The sequence below is a fragment of the Lepidochelys kempii genome, chromosome 3 (genome assembly GCF_965140265.1).
Source record: "Lepidochelys kempii isolate rLepKem1 chromosome 3, rLepKem1.hap2, whole genome shotgun sequence".
Classification (NCBI taxonomy): Eukaryota; Metazoa; Chordata; order Testudines; family Cheloniidae; genus Lepidochelys; species Lepidochelys kempii.
This window is the reverse complement of record NC_133258.1, coordinates 193,689,409-193,711,832: the sequence shown is the minus strand read 5'-3', so window position 1 is coordinate 193,711,832 and position 22,424 is coordinate 193,689,409. Positions and strand designations below refer to the sequence as shown.

At 39.5% G+C, this 22,424-nt stretch overlaps 1 protein-coding gene across 2 annotated transcripts in view; it reads left to right on the top strand.

Moving 5' to 3' along the window:
* Nucleotides 1-22,424, top strand: part of MEIS1 (Meis homeobox 1) — a 124,534-nt gene that overhangs the window by 29,544 nt on the left and 72,566 nt on the right. For both annotated transcript variants that reach the window (XM_073339466.1, XM_073339467.1), the window contains exon 7: nucleotides 684-795. In XM_073339466.1, the coding sequence (XP_073195567.1) occupies nucleotides 684-795 (112 nt within the window). The remainder of the gene's footprint in view (nucleotides 1-683; nucleotides 796-22,424) is intronic.

Here is a 22,424-nt window from a genome sequence, read left to right as displayed (position 1 = left end):
ATTTAATTTACAGCCAATTTTTCCTATCTGAATGTTACTTTCAAATGCACCCAGTGATAAGAAGCAACATCTGTTTTCTGTTCAATAGTACAAGAAGGCTCTGCATGGGGCTGAGTGTACACAGTCTATGTGAAACCATTGTTATTCTCATTTCTTTTTTGTTCCAATGCCTGGTCCATTTGCCATATACCATCCGGCAAACAGCTGACACATATTTGTTATTATGGACCCAGGCCTAATTGTAAGTGAAGTCTTTAAGCTCTTCCGTGTTTGTCTTCTATGAAGAATCAGAGACCTATATAAACTGCACTGTTATAGACCACTACTCTCATTTTGCATTTGTAGGGTAGCAGACTGTTATGCCAGAGGGCTAGTTGCTGCTAAAAATATAGTCTGAATCAAGTGGCAGTGATTCCTGCCCCCCCACCCCCCCTTTGCCTGGAATTTGCCTGTTTTCTATGGTGATAAAGCATGTGATCACTTACTATGGAATATGGTTACATTATAATTATTTTAGCTTGGGAGCAGGAATATGACCATTTAAAACATATAGATATGTTTTTGATTACTTTTGTAACCCTTTTTGGATAATCATGCATCAACTTGTAATATGGTCTCCTTAAATTAATGCAATAATCGGACGTTTGTTCTTAACCTCATGCTTTAATTCTTGTATTCCGCAGCCTTCCTGGAACAGAGATCATGATGACACAGCATCCACGCGTTCTGGAGGAACACCAGGGCCCTCCAGTGGGGGGCATACATCACACAGTGGCGACAACAGCAGTGAACAAGGTAGGAAAGTAATCTTTATTTCTTTGTCTCCTGGTAAAGAATAAGTGATCTGCATGTGCAGATTGGTCACTATGTCCTTTTGAAATGTGTAGAGACATTAGAGCTTTGTGCCTGGCATTGTCTGTCTTTTCTTTTGTATTGACTCATATCCCCCTGTCTTGAGGCAGTCAAAGGAGTTTGCACGTTTATTTCTTAAATCCTGCCAAAAGGCACACATTAGAATAACATATGTACCAAATTTGCAGTATGTTTTATTAAAATAAGCAACTAGAGCTTTTTGACATCAGAATGGTTAAAAGAAGAAATCTTCAAAAGCAAACATAATTAAGGTTGCAGAATTGAATGTTAATATTTTAAAGATGCTATTGAAACTTTTGTGCATATAAATATAAAAGTTTGCCTGCACATTGCACTAAATCTTACAATCAGTACTGTTTCCTCCCTCTGTGCCAATTTTTTGAATGCAGAAATGTTTTGTGGGAGAGCCAAACCAACTGGAGTAATTGACTTAACAGAAATAGTATGCACCTAGTTTGTGTTACTTGCTTTAGAAGTAGTGCATCCTACGAGTAATTAACACTGTCTTCTAAATTCAACATTTTAAAAACAGATGACTTAAAAATTAAAGCTGCATGCTCATACTTCTTTCTGAAGAGACCAACTGCAGTGGATTTTGTGTTTAATTTAATGCAATTAAAATTTTAAAAGAATCTTTAATCTGAATATAAAAGAGTGTTTTATTGAAGTTGACTCTGAACCCACAATAGGTATATACTTTTAAATCTGGGTTTATGATCCTGTTTCATTCGAGCACTGTTAGACAACAAAAGAATTATGTTTCCAAAAAAGATAGAACAACGCTGATTAGAATTGCAAAATCTACATGTAACAAGATTAGTTTTTAAACTAAATCAGTATATTTTTTTTTATACCCATGGATGTATCTTACATTGTGAATTACATCTCTCTATAGAATTTTAAGTATTTGAAACACTTTACTGTTGAAAGAAAAGTTGCTGACTTCATCACAAGGATAGCCTAGTAAAAATGGGGCCTGGAATAGTAAACTGTTGCAGAGCTGAGGCTGAAACTGGTAACCTTCTGACCTCTGACTTTTACTGGAAAATGATATGCAACATAAATTCAAGGGGCCTCTTTTCTTTCAAGTATGTATACATATATATTATAGTGTCACCATTCACAATGCTGTCGTTAAGGTGGTGTCAGCACGTTCATTAGAGCCCCCTGTCTTCAGGAGTTAATTTTAAATCCTGTTGTGTGTTTTGTTTTTTTTTTTTAAGGATGTAAGCTGCTGCAGGTTTCGGGGGGAGGGGAGGGATTGCTTTGAACTGAAACTTGGTATTTAAGATTTCTTAGCCAAGAATGAGATATTCTTACGTTGGGAGTGGTGGAAGTCTGTGTGTGGTGACGGGGTTTGAGGGAGGGAGGTGTTTGGAGAACTTTCATGGGGAGGGTTTTGAAAAGTGACTAGGCAATTTAGGAGTCCCATCTACTTGGGACTTGAGCTCCTAAATCCTTTAGATGCTTTTTGAAAATCTCTACTTAAAATGGGTTTGATTTTTTTTCAAAATGTGGCACATTATTAGTGTGTATTGTGTGTCAGTCATTTCTGTTATCTTAAAGTAAACTGACCAAAATATATGTTGCTCTCTTCCTGGGTCATTCCTAGTAGCCCAGTGTTTTGCATAAAGAATGAGGAGTACTTGTGGCACCTTAGAGACTACCCAATTTATTTGGGCATAAGTTTTGCATGTCATTTATAGCAAGGTGCATGCTATGAAGACAGAATGCAATTTTTCAAAAGTGCCTAGGTCCTATTGACATTCAATGGGAAGACTTTTAATGGAACTTAGACTCCTAAGTCACTTAGACACTTTTGAAAATTTTACCCAGAGTTTATAAAGAACTTTAATGAAATTGGAACTCAAGGTGCACTAGATCTTTGTAGAAGTGATGTGGTTTTTATAAACACGTCAAGCAGAGTGCCCCAAGGGTCGGTCCTGGGGCCGGTTTTGTTCAATATCTTCATTAATGATCTGGAGGATGGCATGGACTGCACCCTTAGCAAGTTTGCAGATGACACTAAACTGGGAGGAGTGGTAGATATGCTGGACGGTAGGGATAGGATACAGAAGGGCCTAGACAAATTAGATGATTGGGCCAAAAGAAATCTGATGAGGTTCAACAAAGACAAGTGCAGGGTCCTGTACTTAGGACGGAAGAATCCCATGCATTGCCCCAGACTAGGACCGAATGGCTAGGCAGCAGTTCTGCAGAAAAGGACCTAGGGGTTACAGTGGACAAGAAGCTGGATATGAGTTAACAGTGTTAGCCAAGAAGGCTAACGGCATTTTGGGCTGTATAAGTAGGGGTGTTACCAGCAGATCGAGAAATGTGATCGTTCCCCTCTATTCGACATTGGTGAGACGTCACCTGGAGTACTGTGTCCAGTTTTGGGTCCCACACTACAACAAGTATGTGGAAAAATTGGAAAGCGTCCAGCGTAGAGCAACAAAAATGATTAGGGGACTGGAACACGTGACTTATGAGGAGAGGTTGAGGGAACTGGGATTGTTTAGTCTGCAGAAGAGAAGAATGAGGAGGGATTTGATAGCTGCTTTCAACTACCTGAAAGGGGGTTCCAAAGAGGATAGATCTAGACTATTCTCAGTGGTAGCAGATGACAGAACAAGAAGTAATGGTCTCAAGTTGCAGTGTGGGGGGGTTAGGTTGGATGTTAGGAAAAAAAATTTCACTAGGAGGATGGTGAAGCACTGGAATGGGTTATTAGGGAGGTGGTGGAATCTCCTTCCTTAAAGGTTTTCAAGGTCAGGCTCGACAAAGCCCTGGCTGGGATGATTTAGTTGGGGATTGGCCCTGCTTTGAGCAGGGGGTTGGACTAGATGACCTCCTGAGGTCCCTTCAAACCCTGATATTCTATCATTCTAAGAAGGATCATTGTATTAAACTACTTGAAAGAGGAAACTAGGTATTCATAATAACTACTTATGCAGATTTCAGAGTAGCAGCCGTGTTAGTCTGTATTCACAAAAAGAAAAGGAGTACTTGTGGCACCTTAGAGACTAACCAATTTATTTGAGCATAAGCTTTCGTGAGCTACAGCTCACTGGCTGTAGCTCACGAAAGCTTATGCTCAAATAAATTGGTTAGTCTCTAAGGTGCCACAAGTACTCCCTTTCTTTTTACTTCTGCAAAGCAACTCTGTGGGCTTGTCTACACAAATGTTTACTTTGCCGAAAGCTGGGGTCTGAATCTACCATGCATTAGCCTGCTGTGTGCCAACTGTGTGGACCCTGTGGACACACACTAACAGTTCCTCAGTGTGCTTTGATCTACCCCGCTTTGAAATGCAAATAGATTAAAGTATACCACGGACTGTTAGTGCATGTCAGGAGGGTCACACAGACCATTAGTGCACAGCAGGCTAGTGAAGGATAAATTCACACCCCAGCTTACTGTGACCTAAATGTTAGTGTTGACAAGCCCTGTTAGTGTGGACGTGTAGTAAACACAAATGGAGTGTCCACCCTTCAGATAGGGCTTGCCCCTGTGCTAGTTGAAGTGAATGGCAAAACTCCCATTTAATTCAAAGGTGCATAAAGCAGGATAGTGCAAGTCTGGACATCTTGCACTTGCATTCTGCGCTAGCTTCTTCTGCACCAGCATGAGGTGTCGTTAGGGTTGCCAACTTTCTATTTGCAGAAAACCGAACACCTTGCCCCGCCCCTTGTCTCCTCCCTTCTCCGAGCCCATGCCCCCTGCTCATTCCACCCCCACTCTGTCCGTTGCTCATTCTCACCCACTGTCACTCACTCGCTCATTTTCACCAGGCTGGGGAAAGGCGTTGGGGTGTGGGAGAGGGTGAGGGCTCCGGCTGGGGGTGTGGCTCTGGGGTAGGGCCGGAGATGAGGGGATTGGGGTGCAGGAGGAGGCTGGAGCGTGAGAGGGGGTGAGGGCTCCGGCTGGGGGTGTGGCTCTGAGGTGGGGCCAGAGATGAGGGAGTTAGGGTACAGGAGAGGGCTCCAAGCTGGGGTTGAAGTACAAGGGGGGGCTCCAGGCTGAGGCAGGGGGTTGGGGTGTGAGAGGGGGTACAGGCTCTGGGCTGAGGGTGTGGGCTCCAGGGTGGAGCCAGAAATGAGGGGTTCAGGGTGTGAGAGGGGGATCTGGACTGGGACAGGGGGTTGGAGTGCGGGAGGGGTGAGGGTTCTGACTGGGGGTGCGAGCTCTGGGGTGGAGTTTCGGGTGCAGGAGGAGGCTCCAGGCTGAGACAAGGGATTGGGGTGCGGGAAGGGGTGAGGGCACCAGGCAGTGCTTACCTCAGGCGGCTCCCAGGAAGCAGCAACATCTCCCTCCATCTCCTAGGCAGAGGCATGATCATGTGGCTCTGTGCGCTGCCCATGCCTGCACGTGCCACCCCTCAGATCCCATTGGCTGTGGTTCCTGGCCAATGGAAGTTGCTGAGCTGGTGCTGGGGGCAGGAGGCGTGGAGGTAGTGTGCAGAGCCTCTGTGGCTGCCCCTGTGCCTAGGAGTCAGAGGGAGATGCTGGCGGCTTCCTGGGAGTCGTGCGGAACTGTGTCGGGAGCCTGCCTGCACCGCCAACCAGACTTTTAACGGCCCGGTAAGCAGTCCTGACCAGAGCCACCAGGGTCCCTTTTCAACCGGCAAAAACTGGACACCTGGCCAAAGCTAGGTGTCGTGCAAGGAAAGTTTGAAAGTCAATGGCAGGCCAAGGAAAAGCTGATGGCAGTTTTGCCAACTCTTACAGTGTTTTTCTTGAAGCTCCTAGAGTCACGTGATTGTGAGAATTTCAGCTATCGTTTAAAAAAAGAAAATAAGTTTCCTGCCCTCCTGGTTGCAGAGAGTAAAGATTGAAACCTGAATCCTACAGGCTCAAAAGACAGAAGGCAAATACCTCCCTCCCCCCACCCCCCCAAAAAGAAAATTATTATTTTAAAAATCTTGTGGGTTTTAATCAAATCTCATTATTTTGGGGGCCTGATTTGTGATTATAGAACACTTGGGGTTGGGTAATACTGCACTGAATCTGCAGTTAAGCAGCTTTATTGGCTATGCCCCTCTTCAAGATAGGAAGGCAAAGTAGTTATGGGGGCTACTGCAACAATAAAGCAGCAATACCCACCATGGAATGGGTCAAGTGCCACTACACAGTGTAGGGTAGAGAGGGGAAGATTCTGTCCCCACCACAGTCTTTGTGAAACAGAGAATTTGCCCCATAGTACATAAGCTGTATTATGTGCATTGGATATAATGTATACATTTATATATCTGTGATTTCTTCACATTAGGCCAGAATTATTCTCTCTCGTAATATAAAATGCAATTGAAATATCTGTAAAGGTATTAACCCTGATGATCAAAATAGTAAAAATAAATAAATAAAATTACACTTGTTTCTTCAACCTATTTTCTTGCTTAACAGTGTAGTATGTATAGTACAAAACATCACCTGTGTTCACCCCCAGCTCCAACAGAGTTCAATATCCGCCGCAAAGGTATATCTAGCCCAGTATCCTGTCTTCTGACAGTAGCCAATGCCTGGTGTTTCAGAGGGAATCAACAGAACAGGCAATCATAGGTGCTTGTCATCCAGTCCCAGCTTCTGGCAAACAGAGGCTAGGGACACTCAGTACATGGTGTTGCATCCCTGCCCATCCTGGCCAATAGCCATTGCTGGACCTATCCTCCATGAACTTATCTAGTTCTTTTTTGAACCCTGTTATAGTCTTGGCCTTCACAACATCCCCTGGCAAGGAGTTCCACTGATTTGACTGTGTGTTGGGTGAAGAAGTACTTCCTTTTGTTTGTTTTAAACCTGCTGTCTATTAATTTCATTTGGCGACCCCCTAGTTCTTGTGTTAGGAGAAGGAGTAAATAACACTTCCTTATTTACTTTCTCCACATCAGTCATGATTTTATAGACCTCAGTCATATCCCCTCTTTAGTCGTCTCTTTTCCAAGCTGAAAAGTCCCAGTCTTATTAAACTCTCTTCATATGGCAGCCATTCTATACCCTTAATAATTTTTGTTATCCTTCTTTGTACCTTTCCAAATTCCAATATATATTTTTTGAGATGGGGCGACCATATCTACACGTGGTATTCAAGACGTGGGCATGGATTTCTGTAGAGGCATTATAATATTTTCTGTCTTATTATCTATCCCTTTCCTAATGGTTCCTTTGCAAATGTTCCTAATGATACATTTGCAGAAATGCATTTTTGTGGGTGTGGATGGGTTGTTTGACAACTGGATACAAAGATGTATGTGTGGGGCAGGTGGTAATAGAGTGTGTGTGTGTGTGTTGTGGGTGCACTCAGACTTGAAAGACAAGGTCTGATAGGCTTTAAAAGAAAAGTATCCATTTATATGTGTACATATTTGTTCATCCTGTAGTCGTCTATTACGTATTTTTGGACAAGTTTTTTTAAAAGTGTCTCTTATTTACCTGATGCATCATTGCTTTTTTAATCCCTGTAATGTGTATCTTACAAGTTGTCTGAGTATTTATTTACAAAATCAACCAATCTCCCCTTCGAAAACATCCTTGGTGCTCTATCATTTTAAAGTCTTTTTTTGTAAAACGTAAATGCATTTACTTAGTAGGCAGCAATAATTCCTTAAAGCTGTTACAAAATTTGTTAGTCTCTAAGATGCCACAAGTACTCCTTTTCTTTTTACAATCTATTGTGTAAATCCATATTTAACTGCTTGGGAGATGTCAGGAGGTATCGTGCCACTGAATAGCAGGATATGTTATTACATAGTTCTTTTGACACAGTTTCTTAGAATGGCTTGTTATTGTGTCAGTCATAGGATGGAATAGTTATAATATGGGTATGTCTAATAATGTTTTGAAAAAGATGTAAGGACTTACTCTGTCTTTGCTACATACTTACTATGTAAGACGTTTAGCAGCCTATTTTCAAATGCTTTCTGTGGTCTGAATTTTGGTTAATGTGGTGCTTTCTGGTGCAAAGAAAGCTCACTCTACCTTATGGAGAAGTGCTTGCAAAATTCTATTTTAAAAAATGAGGTCAGTTTTTAGGTAGGGTTATGCAAAAAGAATCCCATAGTAGTAGAAGAACATAAGAACGGCCATACGGGGTCCGACCAATGGTCCATCTAGTCCAGTATCCTGTCTTCTGACCGTGGCTAGTCCTTTATTTTCTTTTGTTACATGCATTAATTTAAAAAGGCTTTCGCTTGTTTTATGATTTTGCTGTTGTTTTAAAGAAGGCTCTTGAATAGAGAGATCTTGTATAAGCAATTTCAATCGAGTGAGGTTTTTTTAATGTTCATATTTAGCTATCCTGTACTGTTGAAAATCTATCAATGTCTTCTTTCTTGTTTAAGCCTCAGACCGAGTTCAAAATGTTGTGGTTTTTTTTAACCTCAGAATTATTGTTGCTCTTTTTAAGGTACTGACTAAAAAGCAATGATATTTCTTTCTAAAAATGTATCAATAGTTGCAATGTTTTTCTGGCTTTTGTCTGAGTTCAGGCAAACTATAGGCAAAAGGCAATTCCATTTATTATTGAAGGGAATCTCAAGGCAGTTGTTTCAAGCCTGTGAAGCCAGCAGGCAGAGCTGGATGAAGGGGGGAAAAAAGGGCCACATTATGTTCCAGATGACTGAGCAACGATTTATATACCAGCTCTCCTTTTTACATGAAGAAGAAAAGTAATAACAGCACAGACCCAGGCATTTGAAACAGTCAGATGTCCGATGACTAATGGGATAGGTGGGAAGGCGCTCTCTGATTGGATGTCTTAATGAGCACATTTCGCACAGAGTTTGGGCTGCAGTTCCCCTTGACCTTTGCCCTTTATTGACCGAACTGACACTTCATTTTTCACATACTTCCAATTATGGCTCAGCTTAAGTGTTGCCCTGCCTCCTTTATTTCTTTCCTATGGACGACTTGAGAATGGTTGAGGCCACAGAAGATATTTTAATTTGAAAAACTACCATAGCAATTCAGATTTAGGATGTAATCTGAAACTGCTGTCAGTCTGCAGGTTCCTTGATGAAAACAAAAGTTTTAATGTTTCCTGCTTAGCAATTTTTTAAAACAGGATTTTAAATAATACAAATGTTTTGTTAGGAACCCATGAAGACTAAACTTAAATATAAAGCAAGAACTCCTTTTGATTCTGGTGTTCTATTGGTGCAAGTGGTTTGAATGATATGTATTTGTTCACACCCACTCGGCTTTTTCTCAAGAGACTGTTTGTAGTGTTGCTCTGAAATGAAATTTGACTAACAATCTCTTCATTGACTGGAAAAAAGGAAAACATAATTGTACTAACAGTTCTTAAGCCTTTTGACCATTGTGTAGCATTATTTGTTGTTTTGGTAACGTTTAATGTGTGAATGCAAATTAAAGCGTGCCTTGGTGTGTTGCTTTGAGAGATGTAGTAAATGATGCGCTGAAAGTAAGAGGCAGGTATAATGAAGGTGCAGAAGGCTCCTGAATCTATGGTTGCCTTTGTTATCGAGAGATCCATTTTACAGTGTTCCATAACACAAATGTGTGTGTATTCCAGCTTAGATGACATTCACAGGATTGTTTCAAAGCAGAAATTTGTACAAGTTTTGGTTTTTTTGGCTGACCTATCAAATGTGAGTTACATTAGTAACATCCAGAATAGAATAAATTCTCAAACTGTGCAGGTGGGTGGATTTTAAAAAAACAGAACAAAGGCTAGTAAGACCTAACCCACCTGCATGGTGTCATTGAATTTCATGACATGTATTTTGCTAGAAACTTTGTCATGTGAAGTTCACCCGAATAATAAGCAGGTATATTATCTGTGTACTAGCAGTGATTGCTTTGCATTTAAATACATGGAAAGTATATCTGCAATTATTTACACCCATAGAGTGGTCCCTAAAACACAGAAGTATTTATCTCAAAAATGTCTGAAATGTTACCTACTTTATTATGTAGCCCTCTGGCATAGTAATAGCATGGCATATTTTTACTATAATATGGTAATAAAAGAATATGTAAAAGGCAGACAAAGGTTCTGCCTTTTCAGTAAGGTGACCCCTGTTACCAAGTAACTGCTTTACTTATGAGCTTATTAAAAACTCAAAAAATGAGCTTTTCATACTTCACAGGCATTGATGTGAAAATGAGCTGTCCTGTGCGTAGTTTTCTTGATCATTTTTAGAACAATTGATTAGCCAAAGAGCTGCTGTCATTAGTTGACATTGACTGATAGCAATTTGTCACAAGCTCCGAAGGTCAGCCAGACAGTGGAAGCTTCGGCTTGTCTTTGATTGACCTTTACTGATGCCATTATCATGGGATTGGTTAGACTAGATGTGACCCTCAATTGAAAAAGACATGGCATTAGTCAACAGGGGCTGTTCCCAGTATTTTCTAGTTATTTATATATTGTGAATCTTGAATAGGTCTAATCTCTCTCTCTCTCTTCTTACCACCCACCCCCCCCCGGCCCGTGTCCAGCAGGTGCTTTGCTTTAATTCAGCATCTACACCTGTGTGTCTGTCTTGGCACAAGATAGATTTTTTTTTTTTTTAAGAGAAACTTGAACTGTTGGGGTGAGTTTACAACATTTTAACCTACGTACGCATTCTTCAGCTGCATCAGAATTAATTATTTTTCTCTCTCCAGAATCATGTTTTATTTTTTTAACATTGATTGAATAGCTGAGAATTATGCTAATAATGACATGATGTAAATTCATCATTCAGCTGTAAAGCCGGAGGGTGTGAAGCTATTATTTATTATTATTATTTTGGTGGTCTTGTCATTCTTGATCAGCTGTTGCAGTTAGACTTTACGGAGACTTTTAATACTGCTGTTTCAGCCATACAGGGTTACATTTTCAGAATGGTGCATTGTAAACAATCTACAAGCTTCATGCACGGTAGTGAAAATGTATCCTATTCTGCGCTCAGAATCTCTTCTGATAATGTATTTTAAAATAAGAGTTTTCTGTGTTATTAATAGCCTCTTTCATATTTTTTGACAACATGGCAACATTAGCCTTAAACTCATTAATTGTATTTGTTTTGTTTAATTTGTGGATAGCATAGTCTTAGGGCTTGTCTACATGGGAAAGTTAGTGTGGGGTAATCTAGAATGTGAATGTAAAGTGTACTAACTATTCTGCACTAACTCCCAGTGTGGATGCTCTTACTTTGTTCTGAGTGTCTTTGTGAAGTTTAGCTTAATACACTTTCAAAGTGAATTTAAGCTAAACTACACAAAGGCACTCTTAGTGCAGATTAAGAGTGTTTACATGAGGAGTTTGTGAAGGGTAGCTAGTGCACACTACCTACTTCTGGCTTTTTCCCCTTGTAGAAAAGCCCATAAACTAATTACTCTCACAGTAAAACCTTCCCTTTCTCCAACTACCCTTTTTCAGCAAACATTAGTTACACTGAGACACTTAGAACTTATTTTTTCAGGTCAGCTAACATATATAATAAACATTAAAAAAAATCCACACAATTTGGCACAGTTTAACTGGAATTTCAATCTCTGCTCCGGAAAAGTCTCAAATTGAATGGAGGGTTACTTACTTAAGATGGCAGATTCTTCAAGTTGAAGCTGTAGTTATCACCGGAGGGTTGAAAGTGGGAAAACTTATTTTTGGGGCTGTCCACAGTTAACGTGGCTTTAGGAATAGAATTTTCTGAATTCCTTGTCCTTCTATAATCAAGCACAAAATTCATGTTAGAGGTATTTTTTTAAAAAGGCCTTTTTTTGGCAAGTGACCTAAAATAATACATGACTCTTGTATTAAACATGTGTCACAGTGCACAAATGTATGCATGTGCAGGTGTTTATAGATAAAATATGGCTCTGATCCTGCATTCAGATCTACACAAGTGGACCCCTGTGTCTGTGCAGAGCCTTGCTTGGGCACAGCAGTGTGCTCACACAGATCTCATTGCATAAATGGTGCTAAAGTCTTGCATAGATTGCATTTCCTTAGCAAAAGAGTAAACAGTGGGGAAAATAATACCACATGCAAGATAAGATTTTAGGGTCTGAGTCCATCAAAAGCACATAGGTTCATGCATAAGTGGAGCCTTAGTCTCCTACTTGGATTAAACAGAGGAATGAATCTTAGTCACAAGTAATTACATAAGTAGATAAAATGGTGTTTGGGGTTCTAGACATTCCTTATTAACAATAGTAGGAGTCACGACTTCTGTATTTTGGGTGATCAGTTTAGTGTGATTTTTACTGATCATATTTTTCTATAAATTTAAGTCCTATATCTTTTGAGGTGCTGAGCCTTTTCTGATCTTGGCACCTCGCAGCAGTCACTCAATATTTAGGGCTGCATACTATTCTCAGTCTTCATAAGCAACCCCTCTTGGCATCAATGAGTAGGTGGCTTTCAGTTTGAATGTTCTGTAGGATCCTTTCCATCAGGCAAGTTTTGGGGTGTTTTTCTTTTAAAAAAAAGCTAGTGTTTTTGAAATTATGATAAAGTATTTTCAAAAGCAGTGACCACAATTTTTAAAAGAATGAGTATGGATGTAAACCCACAAATAGCTGTTGATGAATGTGGTGCAACAGGGCAGTAGCATTTGGCTGTTCTGTGAAACACCATTTTTTATTTAAATAAAAAAAAATAGAAATATTCCAAAACTATAAATTGCTATTAGATGTAGAAGATAAGATATTTAGCAAGCTTTTTATTTTTTATTCTGATGAGTCATTGTTAATGCTACTATGTATTTGTTGGTAAAAACCTGAGAGCAGACATAGTTAGTATTTTCTCACCCTTACTACCTCAGCGGTGGGAATGGTTTGAGAATATTCATCCAGATTTGACAGGTGATTGCTTCTATAAATGAATGCACTCAGATCATAATTGTTGCAACAGAATTGTTTGATTACCTGGCAGTAGCCTCTTTCTCTGTGATAGCTTTTGGATCACCTGTTTGTTGAGAGCATTTGACAGGCCTCATGTTTATTACCCAATTGAATGTCAGTAGCAATTGCAGCTAAAGATAAACGAAAATGCAAGTACTTGTTGACCTTGACTTTTTTCCACGAGATATTGGACTTGATGGCTCTATTGCTCTTGAGCTGATAAGAGTTATAAACAGTAGTTTAAGGGAAATGTTTTATTCCCAGAGGAAAATACCATGTTGCTGTGGGAAATGGCATCTAACTCGTGCCCTTTGCCAAGTTCACTTGGTTCACCTTTGCTTAGGCTGTGGGAAAATAAAATAAGAAGTTCCCTTTTTCTGACTTTAATATCTCTGCAAACATGAATTCCTACCTTTTTTGTGAAGTTTTGTTGGCAGACTACATGAAATATAAAATAAGCAAGAGACCTTTCTGTATTTATAATGTGCTATAATGAGGATTTTGATTCTTCCCCATTTCAAATTTGATTTGATATTACAGAGATGGAGCAGTGCTTCCTCCATATATTCTATGGGAAGTTTAATACATTTATAACATAAGTGTATTTGAGCTGTTGGCAAACAACACTGCAGTCGTACTTTCTCAGGCCATGGTCTGGTTAGATCTTACAAGCTGAATAGGGGTGCTCTACCCTGCTAGTTCCAAGAAAACCAGGATGTTGCAGGATGGGGTGATGACGATTCAGTATGTGACACACTGCCCTATGAGTCAGTACTGAACCATTTCTACGCATAGGGTTGTTTGGCACTGATGCTATTGGATATGCTATCTTTTGGATGAGATGTTTCAATGCTTCTGGTAATTAAAGGTACCATGCAACTTTCTGTAAGAGGAGGAGTATTCTCCATGGTGTCCTGGCCAAATTTCAGTTTAGATAACTATTACCTACTTTTAAATTTCTCCTGCAATTTCAGTTACCTCTGCTTTTCCGTTTGTTTTTCTATACTCGTTGCGTAACATTGCTGTGTGCTGGCAAGTGAATGCTGTGCTCCAGCAAGCATTGGTGGGATGATTTGTATTGGTATATAAGGCCTGATTCTGCTCCCCGTGGAGTCAATGGAAAACCTCATTGACCTCAGTGGGAGTAGGATTTGGTCAAAAGTTTACAATACGCTTTCGGATGCTTCAGGATGAAAGGCACTATGTAAACATAAGATGTGATTATTATAACAATCTATAGAATAAGAAAAACAAGCTCTTCCAGAGTCAACAGCTGTTCTGATAAACTCTATACAGTGTTGTAGAAGCTTGTTAAGGCACAATGGCAATAGATTAATCATTCCCAGTGCTACTATGTTCCTACAAACTAGGATCTTATTGTGTAGTTTTCAAAGGGTAAGGTTAAAATTTCTTTGAGAAAATGCCCCTTCTAATCCATACTGTAATGCCTGTTAACAGGGATACTCTAACTCGTGTTTCTTCAGTATCATCTCGTTTGGAAGGATTAAAATGAGCAAATACATAGGCATGTCTTTATTTATGAACAAATTGGGAGTGTCTCTTCTGACATGGTGTAATTAAAAAAAAAATTAAGATAAGGCAGCCCCTGTTATTTTTATCTGGAGAAGAGTGCATTTGCAATGTTGCACTTGTGTTCTGTTAGAGACCATTTATTGCTGTCCTGGTGGCCCAGTGGTAATGTCATGAAGAATACCAGGGTTGGAGTCCTGATTTCTCTTTCCTCGGGGCTGGTATGGGGTAGGAGTGCTGTGACTAAGGAAATGCCTCGTGTTACTCTAGGAGACCTCTAGGTACCACCAGTAAGACCAGATGATTGGAAGACTGGAATATCCTTAGTTGTCCATGTAGTGTCTGTTCCTCATAGTCTCTTCCTCCTCCATTTATCTCTGTCACAACTTCACCCATTCCCATATTGTCTGTGTTCCCTCCAGATAATTTCCTTGCCACTCTGCTTGTTTTAACAGCAACAAGAGAGTGAGGACTTCAGAGCTCAGGAATTTAGTCACCTTTACTTTGCCACAGGTCTTGTGAGCTGGGTGGTTGTGAAAGAAGCATTAGAGGAGGGAAGAACCCATGGAGTTTGGGGGTAGAAAACTGGGATAGAAGCACAATGAGGAGGTGAAGAGACAGTATAGTGGAGTGGCATTTCCTGCTATGTCTCCCCTTGTGTGTGGTAGAATAATGGTTCTTTGCCCTGATTGTTGCATATTATATGGGGGGGGGGGGTAATTCATCCCTGTGTAGGGGGTCAGCACAAAGCCTACCAGTATGCACCACTGACAAACTCAAAATAAGACCCAGTTGAGACTTAACTGGTGCATAAGCCATATTCTAGCCCCCTGAATAGGGGCTAGTGTCATCCTGCATGTGTAGTGTTAGATAAGAATAGTCCAGGACCTATGTACTGTTGATAAGCTTCAGAAGAAGATATAGCTTAGCTTTGTCTTGTTAATAAATGCAAGTCATGAAACAAGGCTTATAGGGTTAGTGAAAAGTAGAATGTAGTGTAGAGGATCCTTAGCTGTCTGAGTGAGATGCAGAAAGAATCCACCAACAGCACCCTAGGAGAAATGCCAAGAACATGCTAGTGACTCAGGAAGCAAATGTTAACCCTGAATTCCATGTCACTTACAATGTATACAAAGCATTGATACTTTTCGCATTCATAAACCAAGGAAGAGCGATAACGCTGCTCGTATCGGAAAGGCTGGTCCCATTTTGTATATTTTTAGGTCATATTTAAGTAGAACATTGTTTTTAAGATTGTGTAGAAGATCTGACTGATCCAGCCGATATCTCAGAACTAGTTCTTAAAAAGCAGGTGACAAATTTAGTCTGTATCTTTTTCATATGGTAGAAAAGAGGCAGTCAGGTGGGGTGGAAATATTGCGCCTATGCTGCACTCCCCAAAATGCATGCAGTTTACGCTCTCCCACTTCTCCATGGCAGAAGCCATAGAGGGGTGGTTCCAAGCAGGCTTTGGGGCAAAGATGTAGTCCAGCATTTTTTCTATGTGCTCTCTGGCCCAGCCACTCCAAATCCCATGCTGATGAATCCTGCCCTTGTCCAGAATCCCTTATCTAAGAGATTCTACATAAGACTGTGGCTTGGTTAAAAAAAAACAACATATGGAGCCACATTAATACGGCTTTCAAATTAATATAGATCTCTCTACTCCAAAAAACCAGGTAGGCCCAGCATTTGTCCCTAACTGTATTTTTCATAGCAGGTTGTAGCTAAAACAATCACTGTGTTTTGTCAGCTAGTAACCAGTCTTGTAATTTAAGTTGAGCCACAGAAGTCTTTGAAAGATAGCATATGTATTTTTTCCCCAGTGTTAGTAAACTTGTTGCACTGTCAGCACTATAAATAAGGTGGTACAGTATGCATGTTCATGGTGTACACTAGCTTTGCAGTTGCCTTCAGATTTCCTTTAGAAAAAAAGGAAAGGATATTGTGTTAAGTGTCAAGGTTTTATAGCTGTGTGGTACAAATCAAGCAATCACATTGACATTTGTTTGTCACCCCAGATTTAATCTATTAAAAACAAACTGAATAACCATAATTCAGCAGGTTGAAGAGAGGCATAGGGGCAACAGGGGGCTCAATTGGATACAGTTTAGCCAAATTTTGGAAGAAATGTGCAGCTGAATGACAGCTGACCGGATGACAAACAGTGAGAAGAAAAGGGAGCAGGAGCTCGAATGCTCCAGTAAATATAAACCACTGACAATTTATGTGCCAGTATATGTTTTCTGTAAAGTTAATCCTGCTTGAGTTTTTGCTAGTATTTGATGAGAAGATTATACTGACACATACCAACTAAAAGGGATGTATTATTTGAACCTCTTTCTATTGTTCTATTTTTATCATTGTTTGTCTAAAAAGTCTTTGAAGGAGTTAGTTGGTAGCTGCTTTCTTGTTTAAACAGCAAATCTACTTTTCGTGGTATATCCCCTTAATTTAATCCCAACCAAGTACACATTTAACAATTGCCAGTAACAATGCACATAGTACTAAGCACATTATTAATAAAAGTTGCATATTGTATTAACTCTCTAGCAAGATAATTATATTTTATTTTTTAATGTCATAACGTACAACTTTGCAGCATGACATTCCCTATAAAGCATTTTGTATGGATTAGGATGCTATATACAAATCATATGTATTGAATTTGTGTTTATTGCTAATACGTTAACTTTTTTTACTGCTGGAGTTGGTTTAGGTGAAATTACTATATTAATTTAAAAGTGCCTCTCAAGTTGATAAATATAAACTCAATATTAAAAATATTAATTCTTTAATCAATTTGCTTGAATATTGGAGGCTAGCCAAGGCTGGAATTAGAATTGTATTAGGTATATCATACTGCTCTGAATATTCTATATAGCGCTGAAAAAGCATTGTGCTAATTTTAGCTTACAAAGAGGATGAAGATAAACTGCCTACTGCTAGTTTGCCATATGCCATCCTGGTGATAATATTCAAGTTCACGTTATTCTACAGAGTCTCGTATTGTTTCAGTGAGAGAAAACTGGAAAAGAGTTAAGCAAATTTCTGCTCAGTAAGTGTGTGTGAAATAATGAAGTAAAACAAATCTCAAATGCTGGTAGATGAAATCTGCTAAATTTATTTTGGTTTTATTGACTTTCCTGGGAGCCAGCAATTTGTTTTGGTATATATTTGATCCAATTTTATCTATTTCTCACATGTAAATCTTAGAATCAATATGTATAAAAATTGATCTTTTTCAGGGACACACAAATGTAGTCTAAGTTGCTTTAGCACTGTTTAAAAGACTGCTGTTCTTTAAGCCCAATAGGAGAATAAAGTCTCTGCTCAACTGATTTTTAAAATGGTACCTTTAGAGCCTTTTGTTTTGCTTTGAGATTTTTTTAAAATGCAAAATCCATTGCATTTCCATATTTGGAGGATTCCTCTTCTACTGTTTCGCCTAAGACTGTTTGACCTATTTATTTGTCACTGAGACCACTCCACAGTGTAAAACCGAGAGAAATCCAATGTGGATAGAGGGTTTGTAGATGAAACAGATTGTGATATGGGTTTTAGAGGACTAGGTGGAAGCTTTGTGTTAACAACAACTGGTGAAAAGCTTGACCTTTAAGTGACCTAGGTCAAACAAACCCCCCACTGAAGAGTCCTGTTTTGACATAGATACCTGTTTGGTGAGGGAGGGAGATAAAGTGTGGAGAAGGAAGAAAGATAAAGTAACTCTGTTGACCTGGAAACTTTTAAGTATTAAAAGTTAACACATGGGATGAATAATACAGAGCTGATAATATTTATGTAACCATGTATCTATCTAGTATTACTTCTAGAAGGCTATAGTAGATACCAGCAAATTGATTTACAAGTACCAAACCAGTCTTAAACGGTGATGGAGTGGATTATATTTTACGATCTGGCTAGTGCCCATGTTTGAAAGTGTAATATGATACAGGTTGCAACTTAAATAGTTGAGTAAGTTTCACTGATCAAAATATTTGATAAAGTGTAAAGTAAAAGATCTGGCAATAAGAGATGGCAAGTCTGCTATTGTCTCTTCCTACAATGCTTTTATAGAGGTTTTCACAGGAACAAATATGTTTAAGTAAATAAAAGCAAAATAGTACTGCTGGTCCATATCATGGTAGCACACATGCTTACGAGTCAACTTGGGCAGGAAACCAGTTAGGTCTGTTCCATACTGTTTCCATTGCATCTTTATCACTCTAGTTCATTGTTTGCCACTGAGTAGTTAAAACTCCACTTTCCAAGTAAAAGCTTCCTGTTTCTTTCTTTTAAATTTAGTTTGTCTAAACACAAACTCGATATCTATCAAGGAGGCTGTTTATAGAGGGGGGGAAAGAGCAAGAAGAAATGATAATAAAATTACAAAACTTTACAGTTCAAAAAAACTAGTGGCTCCTGGTAAATTCAAAGATTTCCCCCCACCCCCCAAATAGTCAATGGCAGAAAGTTAATGTGCAATTCCTACAAATTTATGTATTCTCATACATAGACTACAAATATACAAAGACTACAGTCCTTGTAGTCTTTATATACAAGACTACAGTCCTTGTATATACAAGACTACAGTCCTTGTATATTAATGGGGGGAAGTTCAAATTTATCCTTCCTTCACTGAATAACTTTAGAGGTAAAAATGAAGTCTGTCTTGCATATAAACAAAGTTGTGTATATGTTATAGCCACAATTGTAGTGCACCTACAATATCCTTGGTTGTAGTGTACTCCATATTGCTCTGTGCAAGATCCAGCATCAGAAGTGTGTGTTTGCTTTTGGTCACTTTTTAATTTTTTTTAAAACTGACATTGAATATGAAAGACTATGTGGCCTAAGAGAGCATCAAAAGCTTTAGGTAAAGAATATAGGTCTTTAAAGACGGACATTCTTTTTCTTTTAAAGATGAAATTCACCCTTGGTATAGAACAATGGCTCTCAACCGTACCAGACTACTGTATCCCTTTCAGGAGTCTGATTTTTCTTGGAATCTGAAATCCCCAAGTTTCACTTCACTTGAAAACTACTTACTTACAAAATCAGACATAAAAATACAAATGTGTCACAGTACACTATTACTGAAAAGTTGCTTACTTTCTCATTTTTACTATGGAATATAAATACTGTACTTACATTTAAATGCGTATGTAGAGCAGTGTAAACAAGTCATTGTCTGTATGAAATTTCAGTTTGTACTGACTTTGTTAGTAGATTTTATGTTGTAAAACTAGGCAAATATCTAGATGAATTGATGTACCCTCTAGAAGACCTCTGTGTACCCCAAAGGGTACGCATACCCTGCTTAAGAACCACTGGTATAGAGAACCAAGATAAGAAACTCTACACCATGTAAGCCCAGTAGGTGGCCTCATTGTTGGTGGGCAGGGGAGGGGAAATAGGACCTCTGCAACTCCTGTATGTCCCTGAGGAGATCAGGTGAAGGGTGGTTAATCTGGTATTTGACAATGAGCAATCTCTGACTCTCTGCACCGCAGTTTACCCATCATCACAACCCCCAAGCATTCAAAAATCATGAGTCAGGTCTGACAAAATCTTGAGGTGTGTGGTTTTTTTTTAATAAGTTTGGGGTTCTCTTCATTGCCTTCTATGTTTGAGCCTTCAGGATTCCTGTTCTCAAGCTTTTCTCCACAGCCATGAGGACTCTCTGCTTGCCCTTTTTACTTTTTAAGTGAAAGCTAAGATTCTCATTTGACTCCAGGCGCGGGACACTTTTAAATAAAAATGCCATTGATCTCAAAACTCATGACGAAATTGAAAGTTGGCAACACTGGTTCATCTTTAAAATAAGCATAATACTAAAGAACCTCACAGAAGTGCTGAGGTTTAATGAATGTTTATAAAGGATGAGTAGACAAGATGAAAGGTGCTATGTGTTTCAAGGCAGGATTGGTGTTAAAATCTTACTGTGTTCACGTAGTGGGAATGGCTATGCGCAAACAATTAATGGCTTCACTTTGTCCCTCTAGCTGTACACAGAATCTCTTGTCTATGTATTACACGGCCAGCTATCATGTATTCTTGCCATAAACCATATTTTTATTATTTTCAGTTGGCTCTTTTTAAGACCTTCATTAAATGGAAAGCAATAGTTACAACTACTTCTACTCTAAATAAAACATGGTTCATATTCAGTTGCATTTCAGCACACTAATATGCACTAGACTCATTTTCTGTATTGTTTTGTGGTCAGATGTGTAGACATCTCAGCTGACCGTGAACACACCTAACTTACTATTACACTGAGTGTATGACATGTGGAGACCTTCTACGGTTCTCTTTGAGTGTTTTGTAACATCTATGCAGATGTTTAAAGTTTCTGTCCTCTCTGTGTTCAGATGAGTGAGTTCACTTTGTATTCTGTCTGGAAAAACCTCTTCAGATTGTGAACAATGACCCTACTCAGGACTGGCTCTAGGCACCAGCAAAGCAAGCATGTGCTTGGTGCGGCATAATTCCAGCCCTGACCCTACTGTGTATTTCATAAGCATTAAATTCAAGGCATACCTCTTTCCGAAGCTGTGAATGTAAAATGTGAGGTTGGTACTAGGTTCCTACTGCTAAGTACTACAGTTGTCTAGCCACAAAACAGGCAGAGGATGTCAGACACAGCAGTGCAAGCTTTCGTTCAGTGTCTTGTCTCTGATCCTGAGGAACATCTCTAGCAGGAAAACCCCTGTGAGGAAGCTGAATGAGGCGATCTCTGTGACCTTCCTCTGAAGTTGTTCTGTCAGAGTGGGCAGGGTTCCTCTTATCCCATACCCCTGGAGTAGGCTGGGGATCTGGCCTCAAAATCCCCCTGGGATCTACCGAAAGCTAGGGCCTCCTTCATAGATGTCCTGTACCTCTTCACCAGCTAGAGGTCCTCAGTGGCCCTCTCTAGAACCCTCTTCCCTGGCTGCGCTGTAGTATCTATACTTTAGCATCAACCAAGGGCTGGTGATAGGCTGATGCATGTTCTTCTGGCCTCCCCACTGCCTGCTCCCTCCATTCATAAGAACCCCACCATGCACACACACAGCCTTCTAGGGATGGTTAAGGGTAGATTCCCTTTCTCCAGTGAAACTGAGGAAAGATCAATTGTTTCCAGACCTATTCAGTTCCTGCTTTCTCTACTCAGACCTCTGACAAGGGTGCACCCATTATGGGTTTGGTTGGTGTGGCAAACTTATTTCACGGAGGCCTCTAAATAGCATTACAGTGGATTTGAACCACTGACCTATCGATGAAAAGCCCTGGTTTTTTCCCCTTCTCATTCCACTGGGCATTTTAACTCTGAGTCATGAGTAGAGCTGGTCAACTAGTTTAAAAATATATCAATTTTACTGTGCAAAGAGCTAACCACATTCAACACTTCTATGATTCATGGGATTGTGTTATCAGTGAGTATTCAGACAATCACCAGATACTCTTGAAAATGTTTGCAAATTCTAAGACCGTCACTAATTTTGGCACCAATGGTTATTTGTCTAAAGTCATGTATTGAGAATATTGGGAATGTATTATGAGATACTTATTTTCCTGTTTTAAGAACTTTCAGTGGCCCTGTGTGGGAGCTGAAACAGCTGCACATGTCTTAGGTGATCAGCCATATCACATGAGTCGTAAATGGTTGAAGTGAACAGTTCACAAACAACACTTAGACTGGACATATAATTTTCAGACTATTTGGCAAATAACAAATTTATTCGTAACAAACTGGGCTGACTGTGCTAACCAGACATGAGGCTATATTTATAATGAAGAGTTTGAATAATTTCAGGGGTGGATGATTTGAATATAGATTTACAGGTACTAAATTTCTCCAAAAAATCATCCAAATCTTTGTACTTGTATGTTCACATGACATTTTGTCTTGGAAGAGGTTTCTCTCCTCAGTGGGTAGTGCAAAGGGACTGCTCTGATTCACACTTGTAGCAGGACACTGCGCCGGCAACCCAGGCAGGTGCTTTCATGTCAGTTGCCAGAAAAGTCTTTTACTGGTGCCATCTGAGAGAGTGGATAAGGATTCTGCTGTTCTAAATAACTTAAGAGTCATGTGGCATTAGAATAATAATGGATTTTAATATCCACTTAACTCCTGTGGTAGTGAAAAATACTCTGGGCTTCAGCAGACCCCCTTTGGCATGATCT